This window comes from Antechinus flavipes, chromosome 3 (genome assembly GCF_016432865.1).
Source record: "Antechinus flavipes isolate AdamAnt ecotype Samford, QLD, Australia chromosome 3, AdamAnt_v2, whole genome shotgun sequence".
Lineage (NCBI taxonomy): Eukaryota > Metazoa > Chordata > Mammalia > Dasyuromorphia > Dasyuridae > Antechinus > Antechinus flavipes.
Genome location: NC_067400.1, coordinates 618997922 through 619021438, shown reverse-complemented (window position 1 = coordinate 619021438; position 23517 = coordinate 618997922). Strand labels below are relative to the sequence as shown.

General features: G+C 53.0%; 2 protein-coding genes and 1 long non-coding RNA gene across 12 annotated transcripts; 2 read left to right on the top strand and 1 right to left on the bottom strand.

Annotated features, from left to right (window-relative positions):
* The first annotated feature begins 2701 nt into the window (after positions 1 to 2701).
* Positions 2702 to 5588, top strand: LOC127556394 (uncharacterized). Of its 4 annotated transcripts, none has more exons than XM_051989526.1 (3): positions 2702 to 3184; positions 4438 to 4774; positions 4851 to 5588. In XM_051989526.1, the coding sequence occupies exons 2-3, from the start codon at positions 4639 to 4641 to the stop codon at positions 5312 to 5314; spliced, it is 600 nt and encodes a 199-aa protein (XP_051845486.1). In that variant the 5' UTR covers positions 2702 to 3184; positions 4438 to 4638; the 3' UTR covers positions 5315 to 5588. The 4 variants fall into 4 exon arrangements, with proteins under 4 accessions (XP_051845486.1, XP_051845484.1, XP_051845485.1 ...); XM_051989525.1 differs by lacking the exon at positions 2702 to 3184 and having other exon boundaries at positions 3204 to 4774; positions 4851 to 4987; positions 5474 to 5588; XM_051989524.1 differs by lacking the exon at positions 2702 to 3184 and having other exon boundaries at positions 3198 to 4774.
* Positions 5589 to 5895: 307 nt separating this feature from the next.
* Positions 5896 to 11097, bottom strand: RABAC1 (Rab acceptor 1). The gene is made up of 6 exons (XM_051989528.1): positions 10999 to 11097; positions 10816 to 10904; positions 9263 to 9478; positions 8679 to 8776; positions 7950 to 8051; positions 5896 to 6164 (listed from the first exon to the last, which is right to left on the bottom strand). The coding sequence occupies exons 2-6, from the start codon at positions 10881 to 10883 to the stop codon at positions 6073 to 6075; spliced, it is 576 nt and encodes a 191-aa protein (XP_051845488.1). The 5' UTR covers positions 10884 to 10904; positions 10999 to 11097; the 3' UTR covers positions 5896 to 6072.
* Positions 6171 to 7960, top strand: LOC127556396 (uncharacterized). Of its 7 annotated transcripts, XR_007952455.1 has the most exons (8): positions 6171 to 6386; positions 6555 to 6666; positions 6744 to 6911; positions 6968 to 6995; positions 7052 to 7107; positions 7248 to 7303; positions 7472 to 7583; positions 7864 to 7960. It is a non-coding gene; the product is annotated as an uncharacterized LOC127556396 (long non-coding RNA). The 7 variants fall into 7 exon arrangements; XR_007952450.1 differs by lacking the exon at positions 7864 to 7960 and adding exons at positions 7612 to 7639; positions 7752 to 7819 and having other exon boundaries at positions 6744 to 7107; positions 7472 to 7527; XR_007952449.1 differs by having other exon boundaries at positions 6171 to 6358; positions 6415 to 6666; positions 6744 to 7107.
* Positions 11098 to 23517: the final 12420 nt, after the last annotated feature.

Genomic DNA, 23517 nt, shown 5'->3' with positions numbered 1-23517 from the left:
GGAGGCGGCGGGGCCTTGATGGATGGCGCCGATGCGCTCTTCCGCCCGCGGGGACAGGCGGTAAACAGGAATCAATCAGGAAGGCCTCCTCACTCCCCCCCTCGCCCCGCACCCACCACCCAGTCCCTCCCTTTCCCTTCAGGTCCCCGGCCTCTCGCCCTAACGTCCAAGGGGTCCCCGCCAAAGCGCCCGGGGGGAAATGGCGAGCCCCGTTTGCGGCCTGAGGCCCGGGGTTTGAATCCTCCTTTGCCATTTACTGTGTGATCCTGGGCAAGTTTCCTCCTCTGTAAAATGGGGCCGTCCTTTATGACCCTGAGTCCCATTGGCTCTTGGAGATGGGCTCTCCCTCAGGGACAGGAGCCTCCCACCCTCGCTTCCCTCCCGATTTCCCAGGGGCATTTTGCCTCTGTCCAGCCTCAGGATCCCTCCTCAGTCCCTCCTCCAGGATCCTTCCTTAATCCCTCCCATAGGATTCCTCCTCCAGGATCCCTCCTCAGTCCCTCCTCCAGGATCACTCCTCAGTCCCTCCTCCAGGATCCCTCCTCCAGGTCCCTCCTCCAGGATCCTTCCTCAGTCCCTCCTCCAGGATCCCTCCTCCAGGATCCCTCCTCCAGGATCCCTCCTCCAGGATCCCTCCTCAGTCCCTCCAGGATCCTTCCTCAGTCCCTCCCACAGGATCCCTCCTCCAGGATCCTTCCTCAGTCCCTCCCACAGGATCCCTCCTCCAGGATCCCTCCTCCAGGATCTCTCCTCAGTCCCTCCAGGATCCCTCCTCAGTCCCACCTCCCAGACCCCGATTCTCCTCATGGGAGGGCCCAGCTTCTCACTGGGGCCTCCCGTGTGCTCCAGGACCCCCGTTACTCTCTCTCCTCCGCCCCCGGTGACTCCCCGCGGAGGCTCTGACTGCTGGGCCGAGCACTGGGCAGGGGAGAAGCAGGAGACCTTGGACCGAGGCCCATTTGTGCTGCTGACCCACTGGGAGAGCCTGGGCAAGGTTCCTTTCTCTGAGCCTCGGTTCCTCCGTCTGCGGAACAGGGGAGGGGACGCTGGCTTCCCACCTAGCCGCGCCCGTCGGTGCCCCGCACCCACCCCAAGGGCAGGAGCCGGGGCAGCCAGCCCCGGCCCCTTCCCCACCTCCCTTTTTCTCTCTCTGACTTTCTAAATCTCTCCAAATCTCGGGGCCTCCAGGTCCCTGAGACGGACTCTTTCCCCTCCAAGCCCCCAGCTCTGCCCTCGCGGGTCTGTTTGGGGCTGGGGTCTCCCTCTGAATGGGTCTCCCTGAGTTTCTGCTTCTGTCTCCCTGGCTCTGAGGCTGTGCCTCCCCTCCCTAGCGGGTGATGACTTCATCAGGGGCGGGGGCAGGGCCTGGGCTAAGGCCGGGCCGAGGCGGGGGGCGCGGGGGGCCGGGCCGGGCCCGGGGCCGATAAATCTTCATCAGGCGGCGGCGGGGGGGCCATTAGGCGCTAATGGGAAGATGGAGAGGGCCTGTCGGCCGCGCGGGCCGCCGCTCATTTGTCCTGCTTTCCACTCCATTGGGCGCCGCCCCCGCCCCTCCCCCTTCCCTCCCTTTCCCCCTCCCTCTTGCTCCCCCCGCAGCGCGAGCCCCATTTCCGCCTCCAATCCGCCCCCCGGGGCCTTCGGCTGCAGAGAACTGGGGGTGGGGGGCGAGGATGGAAAAGGAACTGGCGGGGGCGGGGGGGGGCACAGAATCTTGGGAGGTGCCGAGAATATGTGTGTGTGTGTGTGTGTGTGTGTGAGTGTGTGTGTGTGAGAGTGTGTGTGTGTGTGTGTGTGAGTGTATGGAGAGCAGAAGGCTGGGGGGGGGGGGAGGACAAGGTCCAAGTGTCCACGACAGAATGTGTATTTTGGGGGGCAGGGGCGAAATGACTCGAGAACGTGAGAGGGAGAGAACAGCTATGTGAGGCTAGAACTTGGGGAACGCTGGGAAAGACTGGGGGAAGGGCTAGAACTCCGGGGAGCATTGAGAGCCCCAGAAAGGGGCAGAGGAAGAGGAGAAGCTACGGGGGGAAGGTTAAAACCTGGGAACGTAAACTTGGAACGTGGAAGGGCAGAGGAAGGAAGGAGGAAGAGGACATGAAGGGGGATAGAAGTTGGGGGGCAGAATGTGGGGAGGAAGAGAACTCGGGGGAGGGAAATAGACCGTCGGGGTCGGAGGCAAAGTAGAGGCGGGAGAAAACGCCGGTGGGCTGGGGAGGAGTAGAGACGGCTGCCGAGAAGAGGGGCCGAGGGGTGGGACGGGCCGGGAAAAGGGGGCGAGGGCCCGCGGGGAGGAAGCAGCAGGGGCGGGGGAAGCTCCGAGGTTGGGGCGTCCCCAGGGAGCCGAGCCGGGCTCGGGGAGTCCAAGCCGCCGCCACTCTCGCCCCCTCTCTCGGACTCGCCGCAGCCCGCGCGTCCGCTCTCATTTCTTCGCCCATTTTTCTTCCTCTCCTGTCACTTCCACTCGGCTCACCCCCCCACCCCCGCCTGACCAGACCGCCGCGCTTCCAGACCCCTCTCGCGGCTGCTCCTGGCCCTCCGGGACCCGAGCACTCTAAGCCCCCGCCTCTCAGACCCGGGCGGCGGCGCAGAACCCCGGCAAGTTCCGGGGGCTTCGAGGGTCGCGTGACCCAGGCGCCCTGGCGCCCTCCTCTGCTCCCGCCTCGGTGACCCCCCGAACTCTGACCCCTCCCCCTCCCCCCTCCCCCCTCGCTCTCAGTCTCCTTGCCTCCCCAGACCTACTGCTCGGGGATTCCCCTCCCCTCGTGCCCTCCCTTCATCCCTGCATCTCGACCCCCCAAGATCTCGGGGGTCCTAAGCCCCATTCCCGCCCCCCCCCAAGGAGTCAGGCGTCCTGCTGTCCCGTCCTCTGCCCTTCTGGGCTCCAAGTGACAAGTGTGCCCTCCGCCCGGGGTTCGAGATTTGCCTTCGCCCTCACTGTCATCCCTCTCTCTGGGACTCAGTTTCTCCCTCTCACGCGGGCAGTCTGGCCGGCTGGTCTCCAGGGACCATTGATGCCCTAACATTCTGAGGTTCTGAAAGCGCGTGATTCTCCATCCGGAGTCGGGACCCTAGGAGGCCGGGGCTCTCGCCCGTCCCCACGCGCGGATCCTGCCCCCTCCTGCCCCCCCAAGCCCTCTGCGCAACCCCGCCCTTGCAGAGAATCAATTTTAAGCGCCCTCTAGTGGTGAGAGCGCGCGTGCGCGGCAAGGTGGAGGGTGGGGGGAGGGGCGAGGGAACCACCGTACCCACTCCCCAGAGCGGACAGACCACGGCTGTCCCGCAGGCTCCCTCCCCCGTCCCGCAGCCTTGGCCGGCCCAGCCGGTCCCCGCCTCGGTAACCTCCAGCTGGGGCCCTCCACGAGGGGATCCAGTAGGGGCGGGGGAAGAAGGGAAGCGTCGGAAGAGCTGGTTCTGGAGCCGATCCGACCCCCTCAATTTACTGGCTTGAAAACTGAGGCCGGAACAGGGCGAGGTGATTTGTCCCAGGGAGGATTTGAACCCGGGCCCTCCGATTCCAGAGCCAGAGGCCCGGGCCAGCTCCCAGGCCCCAGACGGACGGACCGAGGGCTGTGAGGAAGTTCCTCCCAGGGTGGGCTAAGGAGCCCGACTTCCCTCTCCGTGGGCTTGTTCCTTCCTCTCCAAAATGGGGAGTGGAGGAGGACCGGGAGGAGGGCTGCAGGGCCAGGAGCAAGGGGGGATGGGGAGCTTGGGACACCAGGACAGGGGGTTTGCAGCAAGGGGAAGGATGGGGAGCTTGGGACACCAGAACAGGGGGGGCTGCAGCAAGGAAAAGGGGATGGGGAGCTTGGGAGGCAGGGGGGCTGCACAAGAAGGGGGGATGGGGAGCTTGGGTCACAGGAAGGGGGTCTGCAACAAGGGGTGGGATGGGGAGCTTGGGACACCAGGGCAGGGGGGCTGCAGCAAGGAGGGGGGATAGGGAGCTTGGGTCACAGGAAGGGGTCTGCAGCAAGGGCTGAGGTGGGAAGAAGGTAAAAATAAGTTTGGAGAGTCCTAGATTTGGGGGAGACTGGGGTTTCATGCATACATGTCTCCTGAGCACTTCACAATGTCTCCAGATTCTCCCTCTATAAAATGGAAACACTTATTTGCATTTTTTTTTTTTTTTTTTTGGATTTAGGCAATTTGCATTTCCTACCCCAGGGGGGTATGGGTCGGAAAGTGCTTGAGGAACACCTTAACCAATGGGAAGCTCTGTAGTTGTCCTGGGCCTGCCATGGCAGCTGAGCTAGGGAGGGGCCTAATCACTCCCTTCTCCCAGGATTCCTGGGGCAGGCCACCAGAGTCAGCGGCCCCCACCCTCTCCGGATGAGACCACTGGGCTCTGGGCCCACGGGGGGTGCCGGAGAGCAGCTGCTGCCCAAGGCCGGGGGCCGGGAGCAGGGGGCCTCACCCCTCCCTTTCTATCTCCCCGGCCAGGCCACGGCTGACCGTCGGAATTTAAAGACCTTGGAGAGCTTCCCTTGCATAGAGGCCTTCCCCAGTAGTCAGATTTTCCAGGATGAGTCCTTGAGGTCCTTCTTCCCGGACTTGGGCTCCAGCAGGACTCTGCATTCGGACCCCAGCCCAAAGCTCTGCCAGCTGAAGCTGTGCCCCCGGAGGACATGCCCCTCCCAGGAGATGATCGTGGGCAAGCAGCCCCTGTCCGTGGCTTCCCAGGGCTCGGTGGGCCCCCTCGGGTCCCTGTCCCACGCCCGTCTCCAGCCCACGAATAAGTGGAACCGAGCCCTGTTCGAATGGGACAACACGAACCTGTGTGAGCGGAGGGCACCGGGGCCAGGGACCGGGGAGGGGGCAGGCGGCGAGAGGGGCTGACCGGGGCCGCCCCCCAGGTGTCAATGGGGCCCTGTTCCCCTGCCTGCTGGCCTGCTACGTGGCCCACATCCAGGGCGAGTGCTGCTGTCTCCCCTACCTGCCCGGGGCCCTGGTGGCCATGAGGACGGCCCTCCGGATGAGCCAGGGCATCCAGGTCAGCCAGTGCCGTCCCTGCCCTCCTCAGGCCCCAGCAGTTCCTCTTTGCTTCTCATCCCCAGCCCTCATGAGGCACAAGTCCCAAGGACCCGACGGGCAAATGTCTCCCCTCCATTGGACTTCCATGGTCCTCCTCCCTAGGAGGAGCATCTCCTGTCCCAGAGTCCTCCCCTCTACCGCTCTGTGTTCTATGAACCCATTCACCCACATCTCTCATCTCCTCGGGGGCCTTTTCCAAACTCATCCCCCATCCCCAGCTCCATGGCCGCCTGCACCTCTTGTCATTTGTGTTCTCAGGAGCCCCTCTCATCCCGGACAGCCCTGACCACCCATCCCTCCCTCTGCTTTCTACGTCTCCCCTGCATCCAGCCCCGGATCCTGTCCCCGTCTCCATCTCCCACGGGCCCTTGCATCCCGCCGGGCGCCCCCATTCTTCCCTTCTCCATTTCCATCCTTTCCCATCCTCATCTTTTCTCTCCTCCAGGGATCTATAGCGGAGGACTGGCTGGTCATGTGCTGCTGTCCAGTTTGTGGTCTCTGCCAGATGGCCCGGCAGCAGGAAAACCCCAGCACATAAAATAAAGGCAGCCCCTGCCCAAGGCTCCAGGGCTCTTCTTTCCCAGCTTTCCCCTTAGATTAGGCCCCTCGCCCCCCATGTTCTGGTTCCTAAATCAGTGTGGTCTGAAGACCGCGAGCCCTGGGCAGGGATTCTGGGCCATCCGGGTCTGCCCTGGGATCCGCGAGGCCCTCAACAAGTCCCTGCCCACTCTGGACCTTTCTCCCATACACCGAGGACTGGCGGGCTCTGCCCCTCTGACCCATCTCCTCTTGGGCTTCCCCACCCCGAGGAGGGCCCGGGCCCAGCTCCACTCCGTCCCGGCCGCTTCAGCAGAAAGACCATGCTAGTGATGGGCACACAATGAGGGGTGCTGGCCGGGGCCACACTCCTGTGTCGAGGGCTGGACTTTATTCTCAGACTATGCTTCCCCTCTGCCGGGCTCCCCAAGTCTCCATCGGCCACCCTGGGGGGAGCCCCCAGACCAGGCCGGCAGGCTGGCTCTCCTTGCCCTGCGGGAGGGGCCTTCACACGGGCTCCATCTGCAGCTCCTCCCCCTCGGGGGCTGCCTCCAGCTGGTGGAAGGCCGCGTGGGATCCGATGACCACGAAGGTGGCTCCTGGGGCCAGAGGGAAGGACAGGAAGGTCAGGGGCCAGAGGGAAGGACAGGAAGGTCAGGGGCCAGAGGGAAGGACAGGAAGGTCAGGGGCCAGAGGGAAGGACAGGAAGGTTAGGGGTTAGAGGGAAGGACAGGAAAGTCAGGGGTCAGAGGGAAGGACGGGAAGGTCAGGGGCCAGAGGGAAGGACAGGAAGGTCAGGGGCCAGAGGGAAGGACAGGAAGGTCAGGGATCAGAGGGAAGGATGGGAAGGTTAGGGGTTAAAGAGAAAGACGGGAAGGTTGGAGGTCATAGAGAAGGATGCAAAGGTTACGGGTCAGAGGGAAGGACAGGAAAGTCAGGGGTCAGAGGGAAAGACAGGAAGGTCAGGAGCCAGAGGGAAGGACAGGAAGGTCAGGGGCCAGAGGGAAGGACAGGAAGGTCAGGGGCCAGAGGGAAGGACAGGAAGGTCAGGGGCCAGAGGGAAGGACAGGAAGGTCAGGGGCCAGAGGGAAGGACAGGAAGGTTAGGGGCCAGAGGGAAGGACGGGAAGGTTAGGGGTTAGAGGGAAGGACAAGAAAGTCAGAGGGAAGGACGGGAAGGTCAGGGGCCAGAGGGAAGGACAGGAAGGTCAGGGGCCAGAGGGAAGGACAGGAAGGTTAGGGGTTAGAGGGAAGGACAGGAAAGTCAGGGGCCAGAGGGAAGGACAGGAAGGTTAGGGGCCAGAGGGAAGGACAGGAAGGTTAGGGGTTAGAGGGAAGGACAGGAAAGTCAGGGGCCAGAGGGAAGGACGGGAAGGTCAGGGGCCAGAGGGAAGGACAGGAAGGTTAGGGGCCAGAGGGAAGGACAGGAAGGTTAGGGGTTAGAGGGAAAGACAGGAAAGTCAGGGGTCAGAGGGAAGGATGGGAAGGTTAGGGGTTAAAGAGAAGGACGGGAAGGTTGGAGGTCATAGAGAAGGATGCAAAGGTTAGGGGTCAGAGGGAAGGACAGGAAAGTCAGGGGTCAGAGGGAAAGACAGGAAGGTTAGGGGCCAGAGGGAAGGACAGGAAGGTCAGGGGTTAGAAGGAAGAAAGGGAAGGTCAGGGGCCAGAGGGAAGGACAGGAAGGTTAGGGGTTAGAGGGAAGGACAGGAAAGTCAGGGGTCAGAGGGAAGGATGGGAAGGTTAGAGGTCAAAGAGAAGGATGCGAAGGTCAGGGGCCAGAGGGAAGGACAGGAAGGTCAGGGGCCAGAGGGAAGGACAGGAAGGTTAGGGGTTAGAGGGAAGGACAGGAAAGTCAGGGGTCAGAGGGAAGGATGGGAAGGTCAGGGGTCAGAGGGAAGGATGGGAAGGTTAGGTGTTAAAGAGAAGGACGGGAAGGTTGGAGGTCATAGAGAAGGATGCAAAGGTTAGGGGTCAGAGGGAAGGACAGGAAAGTCAGGGGTTAGAGGGAAGGACAGGAAGGTTAGGGGTTAGAAGGAAGAAAGGGAAGGTTAGGGGTTAGAGGGAAGGACAGGAAAGTCAGGGGCCAGAGGGAAGGACAGGAAGGTTAGGGGCCAGAGGGAAGGACAGGAAGGTTAGGGGCCAGAGGGAAGGACAGGAAGGTTAGGGGCCAGAGGGAAGGACAGGAAGGTCAGGGGTCAGAGGGAAAGACAGGAAGGTTAGGGGCCAGAGGGAAGGACAGGAAGGTCAGGGGCCAGAGGGAAGGACAGGAAGGTCAGGGGTTAGAGGGAAGGACGGGAAGGTTAGAGGTCAGAGAGAAGGATGCGAAGGTTAGGGGCCAGAAGCCCGGGCTCCATATGCTCCCTCTGCCCAGGCCCTGGAACTTACCCAAGACCCAGAAGACGGCCGAGCCAGCTCCAGCCAGCCAGAAGAAGGGGAAAGAGATGCCCCCTGCCAAGGCATACTGATGGGCGGGGCTCACTTCCCGGCCTGGGGGAGACAGGGACGGGTGACACAGGGCCGAGCCTCTCAGCAGCCCACCCCAAAGGGTCACCCCAGCAGAAGGGAGACCCCGCTGGCCACTGAACCCAATCCAAGCACAAAAAGGGATGCTCCCCACCAGATGCCAGCCTCCCGGGCAGAAGCTGCCCACCGGCCCCGGGGAAGAGGCACTCTGCCCCGGGCCCCAGGGGACTTCCACTTCTAGGCCCAATTCCAGGACCTCCCCCCGGCCTCCCCTCCCCGGAGAGATCTCTCCTACAGTCTCCTCCCCGTGCCTTAGAACTAGCCCTCCCGGCCAGCCCAGGGAGCTCTCTGGTCTTCAGGGTCCGGTGCACACGGCCCCTCCCAGGAAGCTCAGGGAGGCCGCCCAGCCTCCCTTTGAGATCAGATCTGACAAATGAGGGGAGTGGGCTCCGGCCCCGGGCCCTTTGCAGCATCTATGCTCAGACATTACTGTGGCCCCTTACCCCAGGGCGCTCCTGCCAAAGCCAGCCCCAAGGGGGCGCCCGAGAGCCTTGCCCGCTGGGGTCAGTCAGAGTGGAAGGCAGGCCGGGACTGGGGCCCCCCTCACTGCCCCCTGCTGGGGGGGGGGTCGTTGGGGGCGGGGCGGCTCACCGAAGAGCACCAGCTTGGACTGCAGGGTGCGCAGGTAGAGGATGTAGCAGGCTCCGAAGAATACTGCCAGGGCCACCAGGAGCATGGGGGACGTGACCCTGTGGGGGGCACAGGCTCAGGGGCCAGCCGGGGGCGGGGTTTAGGGAGCAGATGCCCTGGGGGGTTGGGGGAGGGGCTCCCAACCACATCTGCACCCTGGGGGGCCAGAGGCTCACCCAGTAGTTGTGCCCTTGGGGGCGGGGCCTTCGGCCAAGTTTGCACCCCGGCGGGGGTCTTGGGGAGGGGCGGGGCTCTTGGCCAAGTCTGCACCCCGGGGGGAGGTTTTTTTGGGGGGGGCTCCCGCAGAACTGGATCTTGGGGGAGGGGCCTGGAGGAGGGGCGGGGCCCTTGGCCAAGTCTGCACCCCGGGGGAGGTTTTTTTTGGGGGGGGGGGCTCCCGCAGAACTGGATCTTGGGGGAGGGGCCTGGAGGAGGGGCGGGGCCCTTGGCCAAGTCTGCACCCCGGGGGAGGTTTTTTTTGGGGGGGGGGGGCTCCCGCAGAACTGGATCTTGGGGGAGGGGCCTGGAGGAGGGGCGGGACTCACACGCAGTACAGGATGAGGCCCAGGAAGACGAAGACGTAGTTGCTTTGGTAGTGCTCCACGTTGCGCACCAGGCGCTTGCACAGCTCGCCCAGGTTCCGAGGCCGAGAGAAGCGCCGCTGGTCCAGGAAGGAGCCCCAGGGCCGGATGGTGGCCCGGCGCTGCTCCAGCCACTCCCGGCCCGCCGAGCCCGACGGCAGCAGCTTGGGCAGCAGCGTCCTGGGCACACAAGGAGAAGGCGGGAGGGAGGACCGGCCTCCTGGCTGCAGCAGAGGGAGGGGGACCAGGACGCCTGAGTCCTGAGACAGCCCGAGGGCACTAAGGGCCAGGGACCGAAGCCCAGGCGGCCGCGGGCGGGAGGAGGGAGACAGGGACTTCTGGGGTAGGGGGTTCAAGGCAAAGGATTCCCGGGGGGAGGGGCTGGGGGTCGGCCACCTGAGAAAGGGGTAGGGCTAGAGGGCAGCGGTAGCTGGGGCCGCGGAGTGGGGGGTCGGGATGCCCGAGACCAGAGAAGAGTTTGGGAAATCAGGATACTGGGATAGGAGATCCCTGGGAGGTGACAATGGGGCTCCGAGTTCCTAGGTTTCGGGGTTGGGGCTGATGGGACTCCTGGGTCCCAGGGGATGGGCTGGACTCTGGCAGGGTCCCCAGAGGGGGCGTGAGCCCGGGTGTCCATTACTGGGTCCTAGAGCATGGGGGGGGGGGGTCGGGACTCTGGTTAAAAGGAAGGGGAGGGGGTCTGAATTCTTGCAGGGTTGGGAAGACAGCGGGAATCTGAAGTCCTGGATACCCGGGATGGCAGGGGAGAAGGGACTCCTGGGTAAAAGGGTCAGAGTGCATGCAAGATTGGGGGGTGACGGGCTGGACAGGGAATCTGCATTCCTATTTCCTGGAGGATGGAGGTCCGGACTCCTGAGTCCCGGGAGATGGGGGTCCGGACTCCTGAGTCCCGGGGATGGGGGTCCGGACTCCTGGGTCCCGGGAGATGGGGGTCCGGACTCCTGAGTCCCGGGGGAATGGGGGTCCGGACTCCTGGGTCCCGGGAGATGGGGGTCCGGACTCCTGGGTCCCGGGGGAATGGGGGTCCGGACTCCTGGGTCCCGGGGGAATGGGGGTCTGCACTCCTGGGTCCCGGGGATGGGGGTCTGCACTCCTGGGTCCCGGGGGAATGGGGGTCTGCACTCCTGAGTTCCGGGGGAATGGGGGTCCGGACTCCTGGGTCCCGGGAGATGGGGGTCCGGACTCCTGGGTTCCGGGATGGGGGTCCGGACTCCTGGGTCCCGGGGGAATGGGGGTCCGGACTCCTGGGTCCCGGGGAAATAGGGGTCCGGACTCCTGAGTCCCGGAGATGGGGGTCCGGACTCCTGGGTCCGGGAGATGGGGGTTCGAACTCTTGGGTCCCGAGGGAATAGGGTCCGGACTCCTGGTCCCGGGGGAATGGGGGTCCGGACTCCTGGGTCCCGGGGATGGGGGTCCGGACTCCTGGGTCCCGGGGATGGGGGTCCGGACTCCTGGGTCCCGGGGATGGGGGTCCGCACTCCTGGATTCCTATTTACCTGGCACTGAGCCCTGGTCCCTCCTCCTCCTCCGTCCCGGGATTAAACAAGTCGTTTCCAGTCGCCATAGTGTCCAGCTGTTCCTACGACTATGGAGGGGAGAGCGGGGAGAGCTCAGCCGCCGCCTCCCGGGGGTCACCCGGGACACGACCCCCTCCCCATCCTCCCAGCTCCCGACCCCACCTTTCTCAGTCTCCGCAGCTGCCTCCGCTGCCGCCGCCTCCGGATCCGATGTGGCTGCCGGACCGTTTGTCTGTGACGAGGAGGTTGCTGGGAGTCGTAGTCCTAGGGGTATGGTGGGGGGCTGTAGTTCCGAGGAGCCAAGCGCCCGGCAGAATGTTGATTACAAGGGAGAAGCGTTAGTTTCTGGGAGCAAGGCATCACGGGAGACGTAGTCTTATGGTGAGACGCACTGGTAGACGCTCCTTGTGACTCTTTCTGATCTCTAAAGGAGAGTTTTGGGAGATTCATAGGTAAAATCCAGGATAAAGTGACAGCTGTAGTCCTCGAGTCTGAGGGAACGGGGCATTATGGGAGTTGTAGTCCTTAGGCCGAAGAAATGGACATGGTCATGGATTATTCGAATTGTGGGATCTGTAGTCTCCTGATAACGGGATAATAGTGAGAATTTCAGCCCTAAGGTAGAGGGTATTGTGGGAGTTGTAGTCCTCAACGCCAGGGTGCTCAGATAGCTGTGGCTCTCTGGAGTTTGGAGGGGCGTGGGAGCGCCCTAGTGGGAAGCGGTTCTGAGAACCGGCTGGGGGATTTATCCGTCTCCTGGCTGGTGTGGCGAGGCCCCACGTTGTGAGAGCGGGACAAACGCGGCCTGGCTCGGAGGAAAACGGCGGGGCATCTCCAGCCCCTCCACTCCTCCCGCGGGACTTTCCTCCCTGCCCCGAGGGGGAGCGCAAGGACGGCCCGGGGCCGATCCCTCGGCTCTCCTCGGAGAGGGACCGCGGGCTGGACTCGCTCCTTCCCCGGGGTTCCCCGGAGAGCGAGCGCTTCAGGATCAGCCTAACTCCGGAGGGCGGGGCCTTGGGCTGTTCATCCAAGGCTCCATCCTTTCCCATCCAAAGCCGGCTGCGCCCCGCGCACCTTTCGGAAGCAGCCGAGGTCGGGGTGGGGGAGGGGAAAACCATCGGAACGCGAGGTTCTGCCCGAGCGGAGGCGGGAAATGATCTCTGCCCGCGTTGTGAGAACAAGTATTTTAAAAGTGTTTTTAAAAATAGCAAAGAAACTCATAAATAAGTGGAGACAAAAACAAATTAGAGAATTTCTGTGGACGAGAATGGATTCCAGACAATTGAGAGTGAAGGAGCCGTTCCCATGGGAAGGGAGGCAACAGCTCAGAGTCTCACACAAGGGGAACGTTCTGAAGCTCGCAGCTGTGGGAGCTGCGGACAGGGCCTCTCTCCTCAGGTTGGCTCCTTCCCAGTCTTTTCCTTCATCCCCATGTGAGGCTGGAATCAAGGCTAGAAGCCAGAAGTATCCGAAGCTACCGTCCAGCCTGACCCGAAGCTTGAAGAGAACATCAAAATGAAAGAATTCAGATTTTTTTTCCTCCTCCTCCTCCTCCTCCTCCTCCTCCTCTTCCTCTTCCTTCTCCTCTTCCTCCTCTTCCTCCTCCTCCTCCTCCTCCTCTTCCTTTTCCTCCTCCTCCTCCTCCTCCTCCTCCTCCCCCCTCTCTTCTTCTTCCTCCCCCCTCTCTTCTTCTTCCTCCTCCCTCTCTTCTTCTTCTTCCTCCTCCTCCTCCCTCTCCTCTTCTTCCTCCTCCTCCTCCTCCTCTTTCTTCTCATCTTCCTCCCCCCTCTCTTCTTCCTCCTCCCCCTCTTCTTTCTCTTCCTCCTCCATATTAGGAAGATCTCAGTTCAAACCCCACCTCAGATTCTGAGCAGCTCTACCTCCATTTTCTCATCTGTCAAGTGGGGATGATAATAGCATCTCCCTTCTAGGTATCTGGAGGGATAAGCCCTCAAAGTGGCAGCTTTTAGTATTTAATGCCGTTGGGAGGAATCTCAGTCCCTCTCTTGGGAGAATGGTAGTCACAGGATTTCAAACTGGAAAACCCAAACATTATTGTCAGACTTTCATCTTATAAATGGGTAAAGACTAGAGAGACCTTTGTCGTTCTTTAGTCATTCCTCACCAGAATATTGAAGAGGCTGGCCACTTCCTCCTCCATCTATTTGGCTTTGCCATTTCCTCCTCCAGTCTAGATGAGGAAGCTGAGGCAAATAGGGTTAAGTGACTTGCCCAGGGTCACACAGCTAGTGAATGTTTGAGGCTAGATTTGAACTCAGGAAGATGTTTTCTGGACGCCTGACCCAAGGCTCTATCCACTGGGCCCGCTGGCTGCCATGGCTGACTGACTCACTCTATTGTTCTCTCTCAAAATTAAGCCCTTGGAAATGGGAAAAGCCATTTAAAAGCTATTTGACCCGATTAAACTGCTCAAAGTTGCGAGATTGTTTTTTAAAATTGTGACAATGCTCATCTCAGCCTAAATGGGGTCTGTCAGTTTGTTTCCGGTAGCATCTTAGTTTCTGAACCAACAGATTTTTTCATCCTAAACTGAGAAATGAAAGCTGAGCTTTTTCATTACCTCCACTGACCGTCCCATTCAGTCACTGGGATGACTGGGAGCTGGAACACTGAAACCTGAAGGGCAGAGCTTCAGAGAATACACATATTTGTATGGAAGGGAATGGTTCTTTACAATTCATTATCAAGCCTGGAGGCGGTAAGATCTTGGAAGTTGAGAGATAAGGGAGGAATCCAGAATGACTGCTTGGTTGTGAGCCTGAAGGACTGGATAACAGTGTTGCCCTCTGCAGTAAGGTAGGGTAGGATTTAAGGGGAAAGACACTGAGTTCTGTTTTGGAAATACTGAATTTCAGATTTTTAAAAAAATAACTTTATATTGACAGAATCCATGCCAGGGTAATTTTTTTTACCACATTCTCCCTTGCACTCACTTTTGTTCCGATTTTTTCCCTCCCTCCCGCCACCTCCTCCCCCAGATGGCAAACAGTTCTATACCTGTTAAATATGTCACAGTATATCCTAGATACAATATACGTTTGCAGAACCGAACAGTTCTCTTGTTGCACAGGGAGAATTGGATTCAGAAGGTAAAAATAACCCGGGAAGAAAAACAAAAATGCAAGCAGTTTACATTCATTTCCCAGTGTTCTTTCTTTGGGTGTAGCTGCTTCTGTCCATCAGTGATCCATTGGAACTGAGTTAGATCTTTTCTTTGTCGAAGAGATCCACTTCCATCAGAATACATCTTCATATAGTATCGTTGTTGAGGTATATAATTGTGATGACCGCGTATTTAAAATCAGCTGGAGTCAGGAATTCAGGTTAAGGGGAAAATCTTCAATCTTTATTGAAGTGAAGAGGTGAATAAGGATTGCGATAGCAATATGAGCAGCTGCGACAGGAAGCCAGCTAACAGAGGGAATCTGAGCTGAAAGGCCATTGCAATAGCAATGTGAGCAGCTGTGTCAAAACGCCAGCCAGTGGTCTCTTCTTCCGCTTCCCTTTCCCCTCCCCTGCCTCCACCCCCCAAAATCATCATTTCCTATACAACACATCAGGACTTGCACAAAGAGTGGGCGGGAGCCATTCTTTCTCCAAGCTTATAAATAGAGTATGGTCCAATTTCTATTTAGCCTCACGTGCTTGGGACCTCAGTGCATCAGCTCGAGCCTCAGCCCATTACATATAATGATCTCCTGGTTCTGCTCATTTCACTCAGCATCAGTTCATGTAAGTCTCTCCAAGCCTCTCTGTTGAATTTCAGATTTCTGCTGCTGTGCGGTTGAACGTGTCTTAAAGGCAGCCGGAGATTCAAAGTGGGAGCTCGGCAGAGAGGCTAGAGCAGGAAAGGAAGACTTAAGAATCATCAGCATAGAGATGGTCATTAAGTCCTCGCCAGGATCACAGGTGGGATGGAAATAATACACCTGATCCCACATGGAAGTTAAGCATTTGATTACTATGTGAAGGTTGGGTCCTTCTAGAGACAACCTGGCTTCTAAACCAAGAAAGGCAGGGAAATGGAAGAGAGGGAGAAGAAAGAACCAATTTCAGAACAGTGTCAGAAAAAAATAAGCCGTAACTCTGTTGTGTCACTTGTTGCCAGGCAGATTGGTTGGATTGTTCCCTGTTGCCATCTGCTGCTGAGAAAAAAAGTTCTCTGCTCTCTAGTATAATTTTCTGTTTAAAAGAATAGAGTAAGACAAGAGAGACGTCACATCATCATCTGTTGCTGCTCAGAGAGGGAGGAATAGAATCCTACAAAAGACAGGAGGCAGAAAAGAGGTTATTGCCAACATAGTTATCTTCAAGATTTTTGTGTTTACTTCAGGGAAAGGTTGAGTCTGAACTGGAAAAGTCCAAGGAAAAACTCCAGCCAGGCAGAGGAACAGCAGAGAAGCAGGGTTGAGTGGGTCCGTGTGAGAGACATCGGACCCAATGAGGAGTTAGTGGTCCATCTAATCGACTCAGCGAGAGCATTTGTTTAATCCAGAGCAGTTTTCTTATCAAAGAACTTTTATAGAAAGTTCTTTTCTTTCCTAAAACCTCTAGGAGTTATTATTCAGTTGCCCCCCAAACCCATCTGAGACCACAGACTTCTATGCAACAAGAGAACCTAATGAGGACCGAGACCTTTAGAACATTCTATCTCTTCTCTGGCTTTCTCAAGATTTCTACTGAATATCAAAAGATATGAAAAGACAATTTTCAGACGACGAAATTAAAACCATCTATGTCATATATAAATGCTATAAATCACTAGTGATTAGAGAAATGCAAATTAGAACAACTCTGACGTACCATTTCATACTTATCAGATTGGCTAAGATGACAAGAAAAGATAACGATAAACGTGAGAGGGGTTGGGGGAAACTGGGACACTAATACATTGTTGGTGGAGTTGTGAGATGATCCATCTGGAGAACAATTTGGAATTCTGCCCAAAGGACTAAAAAACTCTGCATATCCTTTGTACTATTACTGGTTCTGTACCCCAAGGAATCACAAAGGATGAAAAAGAAACCTACATTTACTACATGTGCAAAAATATTTGTGGCAGCCTTTTTGTTTTGACAAAGAATTATAAAGTGAGTAGATTCCATCAATTGGAAAATGGCTGAATAAATTATGGTCTATGAATGTAATGGAATATTATTGTTGTATAAAAAATGAACAAACTGATTTTAGAAAGGCCTGGAAAGATTTACCTGAACGGATGCTGAACGAAACAAGCAGAACCAGAAATACAGTATATGCAGGAACAGCAAGATTGTGCAATGATTAACTATGAAAGGCTTATTTCTTCTCAGCGGTTCGAAGGTCCAAAACATTCTAATGAACTCTGAATAGGAAACACCATCTACATCTATAAGAAGAACTATGGAGATTGAATGTAAGTCAACACATACTATGTTCACTTTTTTTTCCCCCTTTTTTCTTCTGGTTTTTTTTTTTTTAATTCTTTCATGGTTTTTCCTTTTTATTCTGATTTTTCTTTCCCAATAGGATTCATAAAGAAATGTACCTTTAAAAATTGATGTACATTATAACCAGAAAAAGAAAACAATTTTTTAAAAAGATAAAAGATTTCTGCTGAATGAAAAGAATATCAATAAAACTCATTTATTGAAGAGAGAGCTAGAGTGGCACAGGGGATAGAGGGCCTTGTCTGCATTGGTAGAGGGGGAAGGGAGTTTCTTAATTGGGAGTTTCCTATTCAAATTGTCAAAGGAAAAATTATGTAACATTATTGTTACCATATTGTTATTTTATTTGTTATCAGATGAGATGGATGTGGTGTGATAGCAATTCCTAGTTCAAAATAAACATGTAACAAATTCACAATGGCCACTCTGACAAAAGGTAGATTTATTTAGAAAAGAGGATGCAGACAAAATGGAGGGATGAAATAGACACCAAGAATGGTAAATATGAAATAGAATTGGGAGAACTTATAGACTAAGCAAAAAATAAGTTCCCCAGGGAAACTTAGAATTAACCAGGAAAAAGTAAATACTCCCTGAGATGGGAGAATGCTATTGTCTGGCAAGTTAAACTGCCCAGAGTTAGCTAGGGTAAGGAAAATGGTGCCATTAGAAGGAAGGCACTATGAGGGAGAAAAAGAGAATAAGTCATAATGGGATTAGTCCTGAAGAAAACTTAGTAACAAATTTTTTTTTTTTTTTAAGCTGAGGCAATGGGGGTTAAGTGACTTGCCCATGGTCACACAGCTAGGAAGTATCTGAGGATAGATTTGAACTCAGGTCCTCCTGATTTCAGAGCTTGTGCTTTATCCACTACACCAACAAACTGCCCCCCTTAGCAACAAAAGCAAATCTTTTATAGGGGAAATTTACTCTTAGGGGTTTCTCATGGCAACCAGAGAAGTAAAGGCAACTCAGAGGGCTAGAGGTCAAGAACCAGGTGGAATGTACCTGGCTACAGATATCTGCTAATCTACATCTCAAAAGATTACTTGAAGACTCCCAGGATGGGGGATGGATAATGGGGATTGCTAAAGGGTTCTTCGGAGATAGTCTGTGAATGATCTGATAATAGCTTCTTCCTGAATGGGGAAGAGAGTAAGTCACATCAATCTCACAACTGTAAATTGCTTAGCACAGTTTGGGGCACACAGGACATACTCTATAAATGTTAGCTATTATTAGTGTTAATCCAAACATTTCTTCCTCAGCCTCTCTAAACAAAAAATGCTTGAATTTAGAAATACTTTAGATTACTAAAAATAAGTCCTTTGGGACCAACAAACATCCAAAACACAGAGGACGGTAGTTATATTTTTCTTGGACCCAATGATCGGTCCTACGCTCAAACCTTGCCTTATCCTATGCTTAGCTTATGTCATTTTCCTTCCTGAGGGTGATACTTAATAAATCACAAAATCCCTTCTTTTTAAAAGTAGGAAATAACATGGATAGGAGAATCTGATCAATTCTAGAACCAAAAGTGGACCCATAATTCATTTGGTAAAAGAAGTAGATTACTAAATGAAGTGGATAACCAAGTTTCTGGGAGTGGCATATTTGAGTCATGAATCCCTGTTTTTACCAGTCAGTCAGATGACAATGAGGTGGGAGTCACAGAGAATTGTAGGATTTGTAGTTTTGTCGTGTTGGAAATGGCGAGAGCCGTACTGCCAGAGAGCACTGCAATATGGGAATGAGAGTTCTTTGGGAGAAGGGTATTGTGTGAAGCATTGTGGGATCTGTAGTTTCTGAGAGGTATAGTTTCCATGAGTGGAAATAATCATCCTGAGGGAAAGAGCAAGGAGGGACCATAACCTCCAGGCAAGTGACAGTAAGAGAACTGGATAAAGAACAGAGAGGGGTGAATTTTGGGGAGGGTTCCTTTATCTGGTTACAATGCCTTATAACCTTGTTCTTCATCCTCACATAATCCTTAATTCATCCATCAGTTGTTTCCCAGGCCACCATTCCTTCATTGGCCAGAGCTTCCTTCCTTCCCCAACTCGAACTTTTGGTCAAGGATTCTGTCCTCTAGACTATCTCCCACCCTCAGATTCCTCGCTCTTTGTTCTGTCACCAGACACACCATACAAGTCCTAATCTTGGACTGCAGCCACTGTTGCAGCCTTCATTCCTGGTCACTTGCCGCTGAATGACACCAGAGAAAATCACAAAATTGCTGACCGAACCCTACAAATTCTTACAACCGTCCCAAATGCTGTCACTGCAACAGGTAAATCCCTGTACATCTCCCTGATCAATTAACTAACTTACTCATCCCAGAGACCTCTCTCGGACCCTCTCAGCTGAGGATCTCGACAGACTTTTGTCAAAAAAATGAGGCCATTTACAGTGTTCCCTCTTTTCTCTTCTTCATCTCAGTTGCTCAGATGTCTTCCTCCATTCCCGTCTTCCATTAAGAGGTGACCATTCTCCGTATGAAGGCAAACTCCTCCACATGTGCCTTTGATCCCGTTCCATCCCATCTTCTACAGCAGAGTGCTCCTTCTCCCACTTTACCATCTTTATTCTCTCCTTGTCTATCGGCTGCTTCCCCGTTACCCACAAAAATACCCTCATCTCCCCTGTGCTTAAACATCCTCATTTGATCTGTTCATTCCTTATTATCCTCCCATATCTCCCCTCCCTTTTGAGAAGGCCGTCTACATTGGATTCCTCCACTTTCTTTCTTCTCAGTTTTAACTTAATTCTTCAAAATCTAGCTTCTAGCCTCATCCGTCAGCTGAAACCTCTCTCCAAAGTTTCCCGTGATCCCCTAATTTTAATGGGCTTTTCTCAGTCTGCATTATTGCTGACTTCTCCTCAGCCTTTGACACTGCCCTTCACTCTTATTCTGAATATTTTCTTCTCTAGGTTTCCGGGACCCAGGTCTGAAGTCAGAAAAAGCTGAAATCCAGCTACAGACATTATCTCAGGACAAATCAGTTAACCTCTGTCTCTTCCAGTTTCCTCAACTGTAAAATTGAGATAATAATGCTTATCTTCCATGGTTTTTGTGAGGATCAAATGCAATAATATTGGTAAAATGCTTGGTTATATAGTAGGCACTCCATAAATGCTTTCTTCCTCCCAATCTCCCTACTGTCTCTCTTGCTTTCTCTCTCTCTTCCTCCCTCCTTCCCATCCTTTCTTCCTCCCACCTTTTCTTTCTCCTTTCTTTCCTTTCTCCCATCTTCTTTCCATGTCTTCTTCCCTTTCTCCCTCCCTCCCTCCTTCCATCTCTTCTTTCCTTCCTTCTCTGTCTCCTTTTATCCCTTTTTAATCCCTCTCTCCCTCCCACCCTTACTTCCTTCCTTCCTGCATTCCTCCCTCCATCCCTTCCTTCCTTCCTTTTCTCTCTCCTTTCATCCCTTCTTTCATCCCTCTCTCCCTCCCTCCCTTCCTTCCTTCCTGCATTCCTCCCTCCCTCCATCCCTTCCTTCCTTCCTGCTTTCATCTATCCATCCCTTTCTTCCTTCTTTCTCTCTTTCCCTCCCTTCCTCCCTCCCTCTCTCTCTCTCTCTCCCTCCCTCCTTTTTGACTGCTCCTTTGGTCTCTTTGTTGGCTCTTCCTCCAGTTCATGCCCTCTAGTTGTAAATGTTTCCGAGAGCTGTCTTGGACTCTCTTCTTTTCTTGGTCTAGAATGGAACAGAATCTTCCCCTGCAGTAACTGTTGCAGTGACCTCCTCAGCTCCCATAGGTTCAATAACCCTCTCTTTTCCAATGATTCCTAACCTTAGCCTTTCTCCTGGACTCCAGGCTCACATTGCCAGCTGCAGGTTAAATCACCAGCAGCTTAAACTCAACACATAAATGACTTCCCAAAAATGAATTCATGATCTTTCCCTTTAACTGTCCCCTCTTACCAACTTTCCTATCACTGAGGGATGGGCAATACCATCAGCATTGTGACCTATTAAAGTCAGCTTCACTTGCTCCCCGGCTCACTCAGTCCCTCAGCCCATGCATCTTAATTGTCAAATTCAGTCATTTCTACCTCGACGATACCTCTAGTCCACATCCTCTTCTCTCCTCTGAGGGCCACCATTCTGGTGCAGGTCTCCATCACCTCGCGGATGGACTATAACAATAGTCTTCTAGGACGGAACCAGCATTTCCCCGATACAGCTTCTGTCCTCCATCCATTATACAGGAAGACTTTCTGTTACCTAAAAGAAGAGAAAAGTGTCTTTGGGCCCTGATTCTGACAGCTTCCTGTCCTTCTAGAAGCCTGAAACAATCCCAGTCACGGGAAGTCTGGGGCTCTCAGACTTGGTTTCTAATGAGTCACAATATTGTTTTTGTTGTTCCAGTCCTCTCCAAGTCACAGTGACCCTATTTGTGTTTTCTTGGCAAAGATGCTGGGATGGTTCACCCTTTCCTTCTCCAGCTCATTTTACAGACGGGCGACTGAAGCCCATAAGGTTAAGTGACTTGTCCAACATCACACAGCTAGTAAGTGTCGGTGGCCAGATTTGATCTCAGGAAGACGAATCTGGCTCATTGTTCTATTTTCTGCACCATGTAGCTGCCCCAAGTCATCATATCTTGATGACTTCTGATGTACCTTCCAGACTCCTTCCAAATAGAAGCAAATGGGGTGGGGATGGGGATGGGAAGCACATCTAGAAATAAGAGTGCTTCTGTGTCCTTGCTACCCCAGGACATGCGTGTTAAATGCTCAATGATTCACAAGAGCCTCATCCTGTCCCATCATCATTCTTGACCTGGGACAATGCTAGCATGAGAGCTTCATGTCCAACACCCTGCTTGATGGTTTCCCTGCCAGAAGTTCTTTCACCACTCCAGTGCATCCTTCCCTCACCTGCCAGTAACTTTTCACAAAGCACAGGTTTTATTATATCACCCTCATTTTTTAATTAAAGCTTTTTATTTTCAAAACATATGCATAGATAATTTTAAACATTCATCCTTATGAACCCTTGTAGTACATTTTTTTCCTCCCTCTCTTCCCCCAACTCTCTCCCCTAGTATATCACCCTCTTACTCAAAAATCTCCAGTCCCTGTATCACCTACAGGATCAAATAACAAATCCTGTGTTTGCCCTCAGCCTCCTTTGCCATCTTCCTATGCTTTGTGTCTCACCTCTGCCCATATTTAAAGATCCAACTACACCGACTATCTTGCTGTTCCTCACATTCAGCACTTCATTCCCTACTCAGTTCCTTTGCTCTGTCTAACTTGGAATGCTCCCTCTTCTCACCTCTACCTCCTGGCTTTCTTGACCTCCTTCAAGATTCAGTTCAAATCCCACCTTCTGTGGTAGAACCTATCCCACCTTCCCTTTGGGATTATCTTCTGTTTATATGGAATATATCGCATATATTTATATGTATACACATTTATACACATATATTATATATCTAGTATTTTAATGTATTTTCATTTCTCATTAAACTTGACCTTGGAGGCAACTCATAATTCTACCTTTCTTTGTATCTTCAGGACTTAACATAATACCTAGCACACATTAAGGAATTAATAAATGCTGTTGACTGGTGGGATTTTCCATACAATCATAGACTATCAGATTTGGATAGCTCTGATTTTTAGGATTTTGATCCCTTTCCATTAAGGTGAGAGGGTGTCCCAGGGTGGGAACCACCTATATCAACTATAGATTCTATTACTTAGCAGATAAATCCCAGAGAATTGCTTGAGGCAACTTGAGAAATTTGAGTTAAGGTCTTGCCCAGGATCATCATCTAGTCATCTGACCTTGGGTCTTTCTGACTCAAACAAAGCACCATTTTATTACTAATTAATAAAATAATATTAAATGAAATAATTATTCATAATAACTAGACTTTATATAGGACTTTTAAGATTTGCAAAGGTTTTTGCAAACATGATCTCATTTGATCTTCTCAGTCACTCTGAGATGTAGATGCTATGACCATCTCCATTTTTACAAATGATGAAACTGAGACAAGTAGGTGAAGTGACTTGCCCAGGTTAACACAGCTAGTGCCTGAGATTCTTCCTTATGTTCATCATAAATCTATTACCATGTAATTTATAACCATTCCTCCTAGTCCTGCTTTCTAAGGTAAGAAAGAACAAATAAAACCCTTCATATTCTCATGATAGTCCTTCATATCCTTGGAGATATTGGTTAGACGGCGCAGTGAATAAAGCTCTCTCTGTCTGGACTCAGGGGGACTGAGCTCCAATCAAGTCTTGGATACTTCTAGCTGTTATTCAGGAGCTAGAATCAGAAAATGTTTACCTTGCTGAGTAGCCAGGAGCAGGATGAAAGCGAGATGATTTCTTCTTCTCCCAGGAAAGTTGGAAAATTGACTACGGAGAAACGTTTTCCTAAAAAGTCATTTGGGAGCATTGACTTGTGATCCTGGGCATGAAGTCTTCTGGGTCTTAGGAGTCCTGTTTTCTTTCAAGTCCCAGCTAAAAGCCTATGTTCTAAAGGGAGCCTCTCCCAATCCCTCTTGATTCTTATGCCTTTTCTCTGTTATTTTTCATTTATCTATCCTATATATAGCTTGCTTGTACATAGTTATTTGCATATTGTCTTTCCAATTAAGTTGTGGATTCCTTAAGGGCAGGGGCTGTCTTTTAACTTGCTCTATTCCCAGTGTAATATTCTGGCACTTTAATAAATATTTACTGATTGATTCATGGAGTTGGACTAGTAACATTATAGGTTCCTTCTGGCTCTGGAACTATCCGTGGTACTTACCTAAAATTGAGTATGGGAAAACTAAGAACAGAACAGCACAGGATATGTTGAGTTGAAGACAGGAATATGATGCAAATCTTACTTCCTATTTCATGTCTGTATTAATAAATGAATCAAATCTGCATATGAATAAATTCTTATGGCATGTGAAATTAGAAAGATTAAAACCTCGATGGAATAAGGGCAAAGTTGATTTTTGAGTTAAATAAATGAGTTATTGTTAGATAGAATGTCCCAGGACTCCATTAATTTCCTGCCTTGAGCATCAGGCAAGACAAGGGAAGCCATTTGACCTACAGCCTTGTCTTCCTCACTCCTGGTTTCCATTACTCTTTCAAGGATTGAGAATCAAATCACTATTACCAGTTTTTTTTTTTCTATGACGATCACTACAGACCTATAGGTCTAATCAAAATTCTTATAATTCAGCACCCTGACCCAGTCAACTCTCC

Excerpts from the sequence above, each read along its gene's own strand:
- LOC127556394 (XM_051989524.1), top strand. The coding sequence starts at position 4,327 with ATGAGACCACTGGGCTCTGGGCCCACGGGGGGTGCCGGAGAGCAGCTG. Across the intron at positions 4,775-4,850 it reads ATGGGACAACACGAACCTGT|GTGTCAATGGGGCCCTGTTC; the intron begins GTGAGCGGAGGG and ends GCCGCCCCCCAG.
- RABAC1 (XM_051989528.1), bottom strand. The coding sequence starts at position 10,883 with ATGGCGACTGGAAACGACTTGTTTAATCCCGGGACGGAGGAGGAGGAG. Across the intron at positions 9,479-10,815 it reads GGACCAGGGCTCAGTGCCAG|GACGCTGCTGCCCAAGCTGC; the intron begins GTAAATAGGAAT and ends TTGTGTGCCCAG. Across the intron at positions 8,777-9,262 it reads GGCCTCATCCTGTACTGCGT|GGTCACGTCCCCCATGCTCC; the intron begins GTGAGTCCCGCC and ends TGCCCCCCACAG.